Source organism: Somniosus microcephalus, chromosome 3 (genome assembly GCF_052327205.1).
Source record: "Somniosus microcephalus isolate GS21.2 chromosome 3, FLI_Smic_1.0, whole genome shotgun sequence".
Taxonomy (NCBI): domain Eukaryota; kingdom Metazoa; phylum Chordata; class Chondrichthyes; order Squaliformes; family Somniosidae; genus Somniosus; species Somniosus microcephalus.
Genome location: NC_140989.1, coordinates 50,165,664 through 50,179,483, shown reverse-complemented (window position 1 = coordinate 50,179,483; position 13,820 = coordinate 50,165,664). Strand labels below are relative to the sequence as shown.

General features: G+C 42.2%; 1 protein-coding gene across 3 annotated transcripts; it reads left to right on the top strand.

Annotated features, from left to right (window-relative positions):
* The first annotated feature begins 1,489 nt into the window (after positions 1 to 1,489).
* On the top strand, positions 1,490 to 10,889 carry epcam (epithelial cell adhesion molecule). 3 transcript variants are annotated; one of them, XM_085980371.1, is made up of 9 exons: positions 1,490 to 1,704; positions 3,195 to 3,302; positions 5,571 to 5,823; positions 6,515 to 6,580; positions 7,390 to 7,450; positions 8,287 to 8,388; positions 8,758 to 8,970; positions 10,142 to 10,192; positions 10,276 to 10,889. In XM_085980371.1, exons 2-9 carry the CDS (start codon positions 3,209 to 3,211, stop codon positions 10,321 to 10,323), a joined length of 888 nt encoding a protein of 295 aa, XP_085836497.1. In that variant the 5' UTR covers positions 1,490 to 1,704; positions 3,195 to 3,208; the 3' UTR covers positions 10,324 to 10,889. The 3 variants fall into 3 exon arrangements, with proteins under 3 accessions (XP_085836497.1, XP_085836496.1, XP_085836498.1); XM_085980370.1 differs by lacking the exon at positions 1,490 to 1,704 and adding an exon at positions 1,751 to 2,148; XM_085980372.1 differs by lacking the exon at positions 1,490 to 1,704 and adding an exon at positions 2,747 to 2,765.
* The last annotated feature ends 2,931 nt before the right edge of the window (positions 10,890 to 13,820 follow it).

Here is a 13,820-nt window from a genome sequence, read left to right as displayed (position 1 = left end):
GTGATCGCTGAACCCCTCTGTACAGTCCGCATGCATGAACCTGAGCTTCTGGTCGCTTGTCATTTTAATTATCCGTCCCATTAGGTACAGAAAATAATCAAAAAGGCTAATGGAATGCTGGCCTTTATATCTAGAGGACGAGAATACAAGGGGGTATAAATTATGCTGCAGCTATACAAAGGCCTGGTTAGGCCACACTGTGAGCAGTTCTGGGCACCACACTTTAGGAAGGATATATTGACCTTGGAGGGTGTGCAGCGTAGGTTTACCAGAATGATACCCGGACTCCAAGGGTTAAATTACGAGGAGAAATTACACAAAGTAGGGTTGTATTCCCTAGAATTTAGAAGGTTAGGGAGTGATTTGATCGAAGTTTTCAAGATATTAAAGGCAACAGATAGGGTTGGGGAGTTTAGTCTAGGGCATAGTATAAAAATTAGAGCCAGACCTTTCAGGAGTGAAATTAGGAAACACTTCTACACACAAAGGGTGGTAGAAGTTTGGAACTCGCTTCCACAAACGGCAATTGATGCTAGATCAACTGTTAATTTTAAAACTGAGATTGTTAGATTTTTGTTAACCAAAGGTATTAAGGGATATGGGCCAAAGGTGGGTATATGGAGTTCGGTCGCAGATCAGCCATGATCTCATTGAATGGCAGAACAGGTTTGAGGGGCTAAATGACCTACTCCTGTTCCTATATGTTCCTATGTTCACTCCCACTCTGACCTCAGTCCTCAGCCTCCTACACTGCTTCCACGAAGCTCGATGGAAGCTCGAGGAACGCCTCATCTTTTGATTAGGCACTTCACAACCTTCGGGACTCAACATGGATTTCAATAAGTTCAGATCATAACCACTGCTCCTATTTTTCCGGACAGCAGGTGCTGGTAAATGGTTCTGCTGTTGCCATTTACAGCTCCTTTTACAGACCCATCTTTTGTTTTTTTACATGTCCCATTACCACCACTTTTGCCTTGCTGGCATTTAATTACTCCTGTTTTCCACCTTATTGTAGATCTTCCCTTTTCTTCTTGCCTCCCCTCCCCCCTTTTCCTGCCCCTACCTCTGTACTTACTTAAAAACTGTTACACCTCTAACTTCTTGCAGTTCTGACCAAAGGTCATCAGCCTGAATTGTAACTCTATTTCTCGCCTGACCTGCTGAGTATTTCCAGCATTTTCTGTTTTTATTTCTTATTTAAACTTGTTTATATATTTATCTGTAGTGTTTCAATTTATTTAATTTATAAAATTGTAATTCAGAACAATAATTTGCTTACTAAAGTATGTTTTAAAAATATATACACATATATAAAAAATTAGTTTTGAGTGACTAGGCCCCACGTGAGTTTGTTAGTTAACATTAAAATAAGCATAAAGAAAAGCACGGTCTGGATTCGGACGATCCCACATTACAATTTGAGATTACGTGATTCTCTCGGTCTACTCTTTCTGGTGGGGGTGATTGAAGAAAACCTCAGTGATTCAGTGTCACGTCCTTGACGGCATTCTCCACTTTTGGGTGGGGTGAAGAGGGAAATTTACATTCATCTTTTTATTTTGCTCTCAACAATCCCAGAGAGGCGTGATACGCCCTTTTCCCTAGAAGAGGAAGAAACAAATATGGTGTGGAACAAAGGCAGAGACTGAAGCGAAACGCTGATATCACCTCACAGGAAACGACTCGGCCCAGTTTCATCAGGTAATGAACTGACGTCAGCTTCCTCAAGTATAAATACCTGAAGCGAGGAAGCAAGTGGCATTGAGGCTACAACGGGGAACGGTCGATACAGGAATTGCGGTGCTTTAAACAAGTGGCTTGTTTATTGACAGTTAGGACATTGGGGCCAATTGTCGTTGGTTTCAGCCAACAACAGAAGAATTAACTTTAAGTCAAGAATTCGTTTGTTGGGACTGATTAGGAAGTGAATCAGACCTGAAACTTGTCCCTGACTCTCCTACTTGTTGACGAGGATATCGGGAAGCGGCTGCTGGGCTTCTCCGGACGCGGTGGTCTGCAGACATTGTGCGGGGTTTTTCTGTCTCTCGCTCCCGTTGAGTTTGTGAAGGGTGACGATGCGTGTCCTGGGCTCGCTGGTACTGGCCGTGTTGGCGCTGGCCGCCTTTGCGCAGGAGGACGAGAAGGGTGAGTGAGTGTGGGAGGGAGGAGTGCCGACCTGGCGCTTTGTTCTCCAGGTGCGGCTCCACCCAGACAACCTGGTCGCTGCTAACTTTACATTGCTTAAAATCATTAATTAATTCACTTCTACAGCAACAATAATAAAACTAACCCGTGCTAATGGGTTAACTAAATGAGTGGTTTTTAATTTAATCTGTACCTGTATTTAGTTCGTTTGGACACTTTTTTTTTGAGCTTCTAGACTCGTTTAGTTGGGTGGTAGGATTGTGTCGTGGCTTCGACCTGTTGCCCTCACTCATGCGAAGGGTTTGGGGTCGGTGCTTTGCGGCTGTCGGGGCGCGGGCCGCTGTCCCAGCGTTGGTCGCTAGGGTGCGCCAGGGGGTGGCCACCCCGGGTAGTTGCTGCGCCCTTTATGTCTAATCTTTTTCTCTTTTTTCCCCCCAACCCAACCCAAAATGGCTCCTTGAGCAGAGGGTGCTGTTAACTGAAGGCACACCTCTCTGTTGTTTGATGGGAGAGGGGCCTTCTTCCCTCTGCTTCTCTCCTTCCCTCCCTCCCCTTTCCTGTGCGTATTCCGGTTGAATTTTGGGAATATCTGGTCTCCTGACCCGTTTAAACTGCAGGTTAGTTCAGTAGGTAATAAGTCAAAAAGTTGTGCATGAAGAGCTGCACTTGTCCTCATTGTTGGGTTTAACATGTACAGGACCAAATAAACACTGGTCCATCTGGCTGAGTTCTGTGTAGTCAAGGCAAGGGTGCAAAATTTCTGATTGCCCATTAACATTCTGAGCTTCAAACAACTGGTTCATCTGTACTCGTGTAACCATGAATTGTCTGATTACAGTGTGGCTATACTGAATTTTGAAAGCTCTTTATCTCAAACTTTTATTGAACCAATTTACTGAGTGGGAAAGCAGTGAGAAGGAATTGTAATTCCCTTTTTTTCTAAGGTCTCATCATTTGAGTATGAACTTATTAATATTTGTCAGTGTTGTAAATTGTGTATAATTTTGGACTTGACAAACATCATCTAATGTATAACTTTTTTCCAGACTGTTCTGTATGTATGACGAACCAATTTGCCAAATGTATGGGTTCCGATTGTGCGTGTACCTTGCAAATATCTGTTGACACTACCTATCCGGTAAATTGCAGCACATGTAAGTTTTTAAGACTTTAAAAAAAATATATTTTTTAAATGGTTTTTCTTAGACGATCTATCTAGAGTAGGACATTAGTTAAAGTACTTTGAGCAGGATATGCATTAATGTTTTTGTGAAGAATACATGTACCTTCAGTTTGCTTACAATGTCCCTTGTGCAATATTTTGCTGTGTGAATCACTACTTGCAGTGGAATTGTGTTCCTTTTTTATTTAGCATAATGCTTGTCTGGTCTTTAGTTTAAAACATAAGTGTAGTCTGCTTAGGAGAAACTGGTGACTTGGATCTATGGTTTCCCACCACTGGGGGCTTTCCTCACCTCTTGCCTTGGTCTGAGATTTATTGCCATGTGAGTAGGATTTATCATGTGACTACCATGATGGTAGATGGCAAACGAGATGGATCTTGATCTTCCTAGTCAACCATGTTTCTATTTTTATTAAGACTTTGGACAAATTATTTGGTTTTAAAATGTATAGTAGTTAAATCAATCAATTGCATGGCTGGTTCCTCAACAACTCATAATTTGCATACCCATTTAAGCTTGATCCAAAAAATCCTGGGTCAGAGCATTGCTGTAAATGACTAATGGTAATTTTTGAGATCTAAAGTTATCAGTCATGTTTACCTAGACAGTATCTGTCTTTACATCCAGCCTGTGTGCTGCATCTCCAGTGAATGTAGAACAAAACTAGTGGTTGCTCCACATTTGGCTAATGGCATAAACGTCAACTAAACCGTGACTATTGGAGCCAATTCATAACCTAAATGTGGCTCCACCCAGAGAATCAAATAGCTTGGGGAAAACTGTGCTTTTGGGCCCACTGCAATATAGCAATTAATTAAGCAGAAAGTATGACACTTCTGCATTGTGGGTTAGAATTTTATGCAACGTTCGCATGCACAGGCTTGCTTCTCGGACCTAGTTCTCCATTTCTGGAGCCAGTTTTAGTACCTTTTTATCTAGGTAAGCATTAATGTCCCTTGCTGTGTTTTATACATATGACTGGACTGTGGTTTGGTTCTCTTTCCTTACCAAGTGCTACTCCTGGTGTTTCTTCCATTTTTGGGGGGAGGAAGAGGAAATAAAGGAAAAGGTGGTGTCAATGTCCTCTTCTGACCAAGAAAACAGCCATGATATTGCTACATTGCAGAGACACTGGCTAATGATGCTTGTACCTGACCCTAAAGTAAGGGGATTTATGTTTCAGTGAGCCATGGGGTACTTGGGTAGTTAGAAATTTGAGTTGATCACTGACATAATGCTTCACTGAAGTCTATTTTGACTGCTTTTCATATATGGGTACTGTACTGACAATATTTTGATTTGGCTAGAGATGAGACAAAATGCAGCAAGCTTTTTAAAATTTTGTAGCAGGATAATATAGTGGAAATGGTGCTGTATTGCCTATCGGGACAGTTCAATGGGGTAACTGTAATGAAGTTTTAGAGTTTGGCCATTCTGCTACTTCATCCTTTGCAGTTCAATTTAGGGGGATTCCATTAACTAAGCAGTTGGTGTTACCTTTCCATAATAGTAGAAAGTTGAAATTTTGTTTTCCTGAATCCCACTTGTCTAACAGTTTATATTCTGGTGGCCCTCAAATTCCAACTGGTGGGGAAGTAGTGAGGTGAATTGAGTGGTGCCAAAGCCGCTGAAGGCTATGCCAGCAATTGTGGGGAGAAAATGCAGTTAGATGGTTTGCATTAGCTAAATATAGGATGGGCAAGATCAAGGTGTGACCTTTAAGACTAAAATGAAGAGTTGCATTTAATACACTGGAGGACAAGGATCCTGTGTAGCACTGCAAGTGGGAGCACAGATTTAATGACAAACCGGATACAAATAGTTGTGCTTTGGTCAAGTTGGAGTTTTGTGGGTGGGAATTGAGTCTAGATGTGAAATGCATAGATAAGGGTTTTAGCAGCTACAATGGGGCCAGCAATGTTGTGCAGATGGAAAGGTGGGGTGGTCTTGATGGCATATAACCCATGTTAGTGATGGATGGCAGTTCAATAGGTATGGGTCTCCAATTATTCTGGAAAGGATGTGAAAAACATTCAAGGAACAAGTTTACAATCACCTTTTTTAAGGGCAACTTTGGATGGGCAATAAATTACTTTGCCATTATTGCCCACATCGAGAACTGAAGAAAAAAATTGTATAATGGAATTTGAGGATTGGATACATTGCATAAGTTAAAGATTCTTTGAATTGAGCCTATTTGTCAAATGTCTACATACAATTCACTTTTGAACCCTTTAGTGACTAGCAAATGCTGGATGATGAAGAATGAAATGTACAGAATAAAAAATGGAATTGGAACCCGCAGAAAGCCCACTGAGCATGCTATGTTGGATAATGATGGCATCTATGATCCTGAATGCCAGGATGACGGACGCTTCCATGCCAAGCAGTGTAATGAGACTAGCACCTGCTGGTGTGTAAACAGTGCGGGTGTTCGCAGGACTGACAAAGGAGATGAAAATAAGCAGTGTCCTGAACTTGTGAAGACTTAGTAAGTACATTGCAATCCTAGGTATTTTGGAGGACAGGGTGAGTGGTCAATGTGAGGGGGCCAATTGCTGGTTGGTGGCAGCCCTGTAATGCTGAGAGTAGCACTCCTGGTGCTGCAATTTTAGTTGGCTTAAGCTACTGTGAAGGGAGGTAATGTCCTGAAGCCTCAACACTCTTACCATCACTTGGTAAGAGCATGAATCCTGTTGGGCAAGTGAAAACCCTGCAGGTAGGTGTCTGTTTATTAATGGATACATGGTGATGCGATACCCAGCTGACAGAAAAATAATAACGGTGGCATAGTGGTTAGCACTGTTGCCTCACAGCGCCAGGGACCCGGGTTCGAATCCGGCCTCGGGTGACTGTGTGGAGTTTGCACATTCTCCCCGTGTTTGCGTGGGTTTCCTCCCGGGTGCTCCGGTTTCCTCCCACAGTCCAAAGATGTGCAGGTTAGGATGATTGGCTATGATAAATTGACCCTTAGTGTTAGGGGGATTAAATACGTGGGGTTACGGGGATCGGGTGGGATATGTGTTGGTGCAGGCTCGATGGGCCGAAATGGCCTCCATCTGCACTGTGGGGTTTCTGTGATTCTGTGAATCTCTATGTAAAATTTCAAAAATTCCCTGATGTACACTGTATCTATTGCATCCCAATAATAACTTAACAGTCTCTAACTTTTTTTATTGCAGTTGGTTTCAAATTCAACTGAGGCACAAACCCATGGATAAAGAAATGGATGAAACTAAACTCAAAGAGTAAGCATCACTACTTTTCAAACCGGTCAAAGTGTAGTGTCAGCTTGTGTCCAGTAGTAATGTCCTGAGTCAAAGGTTGTGGGTTCAAGCTCCACTCCCTAGACTTGGAGCATATAATTTAAGTTGACATTTTAGTGCAGCACTGAAGGAGTGGTGCATTGGCAGAAGTACAGTCTTTCAGATAAGATATTAAACAGAGGCTGTTTTCTTCCTTGGGTGAGTGAATAGTGCCCTATGATCTTTCAAACAGCAGAGTTCTCCTGGTGTTCTGGCCAACATCTATCCCTCTACCAACATTACAGATTATCTGGTCCTTTATCTCATTGCTGTTCGCAGGACCTTGCTGTGTGCAATTCAGGTGCCCTACATTACAGCAAAGTACACTTCAAAAAGTAATTCATTGGCTGTGAAGCACTTCGGAAAGTCGTGAAAGGTGCTTCTATAAATGCAAAGTTTGTTCTTTAATTGGGTGTGGAACACTTGCATTTCAGGCACCTGGTGTCTCATCAAGTACAACTCTACCTCAAAGAGCAACATTGTTGCACCAGTGTGCCAGGCCTTAGTCAGGCTAGAATTGGACAGTTTTGTTCTGCAAGCTACCTGTGGGGAAACTGGATTGAGGCTCTAAACTCGCTTCAGTTCATTTAGCCAGCAGAGGGGTCGTTTTTCTTTATCGTGCTTGGGCTCAATTTAAACCTAGATTAAGACCAGTGTCTAATCTATTGTGGGAGCCTGTCTTCTACATGTTGCAGTAGTACGTTCGATGGCTAATGTGTGTACACTTTGCTTACAACCTTTTCTTTCAACAGTGTTATCACAAAGACTTTTGCTGCCTACCAGGTGGACCCAGGCTACATAGAGAAGATTGAGGTAGTCACATGTTCATGGACTATTTTCTCTTTTTTAGAAGTGGGTTAGCTATTTCTGAATTTTTTTTTTCCCTGTAATCAAATACTAAACCATTTGACACTGTTACATGTGGACCCAACAACAATAGTAGAGTCAAGTCTTGTGTTCAGTTTAATTTCTCTACATTGGGCATAAGCTGTGGTAAACTATATTTATGCAATAGTTGCTAGGTAATATTTTTGATAGTTTTTACTGCACATCCATATTGGGGTATTTGCAGTAGTGCTGCAATAGTACTTGAGATGTACTGCTACTATCATGGAATTTCTTAACTTTTATGGTTATTGCAGAGTATAACTTGACTGTATTAACTGTAGTGCTGGTCTCTACCAACTGATTCTTCCAATTGACTGCTGGATTCATGTGGAAACTCTGCCATTCTAGTTCCCAGTTTTCTGACTTGAAACATCTGCAGGTTCACCAATTCCATTACTCGGATAGCTATTGTTTAGCTTTCCAATGGCCAAGTCAAAAGCGCAGAGAATATTAGTGAGATTACTTGTGTGATCTAAATGTAAAGGCTCTTGGCAGCAAGGCTAACTACACTTGTTTGCTAAGCAATTACTTTTTTTTTCAGACTAATTTTTAGCTAACTGGCAGCTGACTGCTTAAGAAATTTTCTTTATCTTTTTCCCCCCCCCCTCATCCTTCTTCCTCCCTCCCATCCCCCCCCCCCCCATCCCCAAAAATATATTCTCTCCTAGTTGCTTTCCCAAAAAGAATAGAATGACGTGTAATCTTTTATAAGCACTGAAGTTTTAATTCCAACAGGCTGTAACTTGTCATTCTGTTTTTAGTATCTTAAGGAGGACCGGTATATCCTAGTGGACCTGAAACAAAATGTAACTGTGCAGTCACCAGCTGATCTTGCTACTGCTGCATATTACCTGGAGAAGGACGTAAGTTGTATTTAAACATATCCTACAAACTAGATGCTAGCTATAGCTCAAACTTTCTCACTCATTCAAACTACCATACCTCAAAGTTTGGAACGAATAGCCAAAACTTTTATCAACTAGGAAGGAGTATTGAATGCCACTAGCCTGTCACTTCCCCTTGAGCAGAAGGTGTTGGAAGATGACTAGAGTGGTGATCTTGGCTAATGCAATGGGAGACTTTTTTAAGCATAACTTGTATTTAAAATATTTGTGCTTGTGAACTGAGCTCCCCATAGTACTAATCCTTAGAAGATAACTTGTTTCTTATGATGCACGATCTTGACTAGCTGCAATAAAACATTAACTGTAAACCTTTTTCTTCCCTGCCAGGTCAAGGGTAACAGCTTGTTCTCGTCCACATATAATCGATCAATTCTGGATGATGGGATCCCATTTGATGGGGTTAAGCTTGGTTTTGAAGAAGCTTATGTGTACTATATTGATGAAAAGAATCCAGAGTTCTCCATGAAGCGAATGACCCCTGGCATTATTGCAATCATTGTGGTGGTGTGCCTAGCAATTGTTGCTGGACTCGTTGTGCTTGTAAGTATAAATGGAGAGAATGTCAAAAGCTGCAGTTTGTTACTAGAAGATTAATTTTGTACCTATACCCAACAAACTTGAGCTGAGTTAAGTGCATTTTTATGTGAACCTGGGACCCAGTTGGTGTCTTTAAATAATTGCACACCCATCTTTGACAATCAAACTGGAAATGGGTTTGTAGTCTGCTTTGTAGCTTGAGCAGGAGAGGTGTCTGCAGTATAAGGAAATAAAGAACGGTCTTGCGCTGTCTTTCATTTCACTGTTCTGAGTCTACAATAAGTCTTGAGGACTTCAAGCCCCTCTCGCTCGTAATTTTAAATTTGATTAGATTTTTCCCAGTCAAAGCTATTGAGGGTTATGGAGTTAGATACAGATCAGCCATGATCTCATTGAATGGTGGAACAGGCTTGAGGGGCTGAATAGCCTACTCCTGTTCATGTTCATAAGAACGTAAGAAATAGGAGCAGGAGTAGGCCAATCGGCCCCTTGAGCCTGCTCCACCATTCAATAAGATCATGGCTGATCTGATCCTAACCTCAAATCTTCTATCACTCTGCATCCACCCGAACCCATGTGATCTCCCGGGAGAGGCGAAAAACCAGATAAAGACCCAATGGCCAATTTGGGAGAAAAAAATCTGGGAAATTCCTCTCCGACCCATCTAGGCGATCGAAATTCTTCCAGGAGATCACTCTGTCCCTATATTTTCTACAGTACTTACCTTCTGTAAAGGCGATCTCCACCCCAGCCAGGAACAGGAATAAAACCATCTCCTGAAATCTAACAGAATTAGAACACAGTAGGAGCAGAACAAGGCTACACGGCCCCTGGGCCCACTCCACTACCCACAGGGCCATGACCATTCCGAACCTAGACTCATGTCCAATTTCCTGCCCGCTCCCCGTAACCCTTAATTCCCTTTACTTCTAGGAAACTATCTATTTCTGTTCCTAAATGAAACCTTGGTGCTAGCATAAATAATTTCTTGCTCCTCCACAGATCATCTTCTGGGTTGTGTATTTGCAGTTTCCATGTACAGTATTTTGAACTGCCATTAGTAGGTGCAGCATGTATTTGAGAAATTCCAAGTCTGCACTATAAGCAGTGACCAGCTGAGCATTTCAAACTTCTATAGTTGGATAGTGTTTAATGCCTTGTGTTCCTCTTGCAGTTTGTTACCAGAAGGAAGGCAGCCAAGTCCCACATATATCAAAAGGCTGAGGTAAATTTTCTGCCATCTTAAGCTGCAATTTTTTTTAAAGATCAAAACATTTCTATTTTAATGTTTGCTTTCTTCTATTACAGGGAAGAGAATTGGATGAAATTCAGAAACAGCAGCTGACTACCTCCTAATATTGTAACTGGCCCCTTTGCTAGGAACATGTCAATATCCACCCTGAATTTGGGAACATTTTGAACTAAATGAAGGCAATGCAAGTGGACAGTTGCCTAGTTTTTGGTTATCTACAAGGTTGCTGTGCAGCTCCTTAATTGCCATTCACTTAAATTAACTAACTACATGCCATCCATACCACTTGCATTTGGAAAAACATCACTTGACACAATGATGCTGTTACAGGACTTCCCCTGCCACCACCCCCCCCCCCCCCCCCCCCCCCCCCAAAATTGGATGCAATATTTCTGAGCCCAGCCTTTTTATTGATTAAAATGATTTATTTTGTACTTGGTCTCAACGACTGTTATCTTAGCATTAAAACTAGGACTGATTTCTTGGGGTAGGATGGAAGGAACCTTGCAAATAGTCAATGTAATTCATAACTTTTTTAAACTGCTGTACAGTTCAACAGCCTGTTTTAGGTCACTATGCTTTGATACTTTAGCAATTCAGAACGTGTATGAAGTACTGTTTTTAAATTACGATGTAAAATTTCATTTTTAATAAAGACTTGTAAGAAATACTTCTGAAGCAGAGTTTCACTTGTTAAATTGAAGTCCAGACTCTTAATGCAGTGATTTTTTAATGGTGCAGTTTCTCCTTTTTCCACTTTGCCTGCGTGGTTGACTTCTGTTCTATTTGCTGCTCCTTCCCTGTGTTTCTGAATTTTGGGGAGCTACTTTGTCCCAAGCGATTAGTCCTTCACAACAAGGAAGGATTAGCCATGAATCCTCACAGACTTTTCCCAGCATACAGCCTCATTGCTGAACTGACTAAGTGTAGTTCTAGTTACTCAGTATGCTAGTATTAATTGTTTCTCATAGGCACTACAGGAACTTTTTTTAAACCGTGGAGATTTGCTTAACTGCGTCAAATGCACAAGGAGTGGCTGAATTTGGTTGGTAGCTACTGATGATTTTCAGCCAGCAGAACTCTGGTGCTTTTCTACAAATTGACTCCATTAGTTTATATAGGCTTTCAGTGTTCCACTTTTTTTTAATAGACTGGGTATAGCTAGAAGAATTTTACAAAAGCACCTGAATCACAATTTATTATAGACAATTGCATAGCTGCTAACTTTTTTTATCTAGTAAAGTATGACCACTGTTCCTTTTTTTTTAAATGTCAGTATCCATACTGGCTGAGCATGATCTGGGATATAAAACTGTCAAGTTCCAACTTCAGGGCAATGAGAGAAGACCTTGGTGGGCAGGGGGAATTTAGTAAAGGGGTTCCAGTAAACATCAGTTGAAGACAAATGCTGTACAATAAATATGCTAATGAAATGTGACCACTAACTGGATTAATGACATTGACTTGAAATCAAACTCTCAAAGGCTGTAAGCAGAAAAGATGAGAAACTGCTGGGAAGAGTGCAGGAACTTTTAGAAAATCTAAAAGTGGGGAGAAGAGTGGGAAGAGGGTTAGAAAAGAGCTATCAATTCTTCCCACAGTGCAAATCCCAAAAAAATTGCATCCTTAAAAGATACACATTGGGTTGAAATTGACTAAAATGCTCGTCTTGGACCATTATGCTCAAAAGCATTAACATCCCCATCAAATGATGGCGAATACAAAGTGGAAAAACAAAAGGCTGGTGTTCACTATGAACAGGCAGAAGGACAGAGTGGAGGATCCTTCTGTCTCTTCCTGAGGTCCCTGTACCAGTCTTCATCTAATTCGATTTCACTGACAAGAAAAGGCTGAGTGCATGGTTATGGGCCTGACAATAACCTGGCGCTCTGTGTTGAAATGTGCTTTTCCCTTTTTCCCCCCCCCCCCCACCCCCCCGAGAACTAGCCACGTCCTTGGCTAAACCACAGCTACAACACTAGCATCTACCTAACAATGTGGAAAATTACCTACCTAGGTCTGTCATGTCCACAAAAACATGAATCCAACATGGGCAATTATCACCCCCCCCCCCCCCCCGCCCCGTTTCCCCCATATCAATGTACTCCCAATCCATGGTGCCATGCAGCTTAGGGGGAACAATCAGGAGGTCCCGTGCAGGCCACTCACCAGCTATTCTGCTGGAAAAGATAGCGCGCAGCAAATTTAAAGGGACCGTACACCAAAATTAAAAATTAGAGGGAACATTGCTCCCAATCAGTGAAATGATAGGAGTCTTCAACAATGCTATAAAGTGGCACTTACCAATATCCTGTGCACCGATGCTCAGTTTAGGTTACTCCAGAACTACCTGGCTTCAGACCTCATTATAGCCTTGGTCCAAACGAGACACGAGCTGAATTCCATTGATGAGAGTGACTACCCTTGACATCAAGGCAGCATTCGATGAGAGTGGGGCACTAAGCAGATCTAGTAAAACAAGTCAATGGGGATCAGATAGAAAACTCTCCAGTGGCAGAGTCATAGCTGGCAGAAAGGAAGGTGGTTGTGGTTGTTGCCACGTCCCCCAACATCAACATTCTGGGGTTCACCATTAACCAGAAATTGAACGACCAGCCACATAATTCCTGTGGTTACAAGAGCAGGTCAGAGGTTGGGTATTTTGCAGTGAGTGGCTCACCTCCTGACTCCCCAAAGCCTCTCTACCATCTACAAGGTACAAGTCAGGAGTATGATGGAATACTCTCCACTTGCCTGGAAGGGTGCAGCTCTAACACTATAGAAGCTCAACACCATCCAGGACAAAGCAGTCCACTTGCTAGGCACCCCATCCACTGGCTCCACAATCGTCATACCGTGGTTGCACTGTGCACTATCTACAGGATGCACTTCAACAACTTGCCAAGGCTTCTTCGGCAGCACCTCTCAAACCCACAACTCGCACCACCTATACGGATATGGGCAGCAGGTGCATGGTATTATGTCCGTGTATAATTGAGACACGGATTGCAGAAGTTGATTATAACAAGTCTTTACTGAATGGAGACAACCTGGAAACTGAAACTACAGAAGCCTGCTAGGGCCTTTTATATAGGGGTGGTCACTGCCGGTACTGCAGTCTGAGACCAGTTATTCCCTTAAAGGTACATACACAACAATTCCTCCCCTTTTAGATAAACAGTACATAACATTCATTTAACAACTAAATCATAGCTAATTACAATTACGGTTGCTAGATACATTGGTTGAAGTTAAGCAATTATAAGTTCAGTCTTTGAGGAGGCTTCCTGATTCTGTCTGGATAACGCCTCTTTGGGATATCAGGTTCTTCTGGCAAGGTTGAGTCGGGATCAATGTCGTTGTTTGGTTCGTCTGCTTCCAATATCACCGATTCTGCGGTAGATGCAATTGGTACTTTGGTTTCATCGCCAGGTGTATCAGCTCGTGGTGTGGAGTTGACGTTTTCCAGTGACTCTAGAATCTGGTCAGCATGGCGTCTTACAATGCTCGCTCCAACGACCACGGTATACATGAGAGGTCCTTGCCGTGTACAGCTCGTTCCTGGCTGCCATTTCTCTGTGCGGTAGTCCCGGGCCAAAAC

What these genes read in the sequence shown, in the direction of transcription:
- epcam (XM_085980370.1), top strand. Translation starts at nt 2,079, where the DNA reads ATGCGTGTCCTGGGCTCGCTGGTACTGGCCGTGTTGGCGCTGGCCGCC. An exon ending in GCTACATAGAGAAGATTGAG is followed by an intron (nt 7,451 to 8,286) that starts GTAGTCACATGT and finishes TTCTGTTTTTAG; the next exon opens with TATCTTAAGGAGGACCGGTA. An exon ending in TTGCTGGACTCGTTGTGCTT is followed by an intron (nt 8,971 to 10,141) that starts GTAAGTATAAAT and finishes TTCCTCTTGCAG; the next exon opens with TTTGTTACCAGAAGGAAGGC.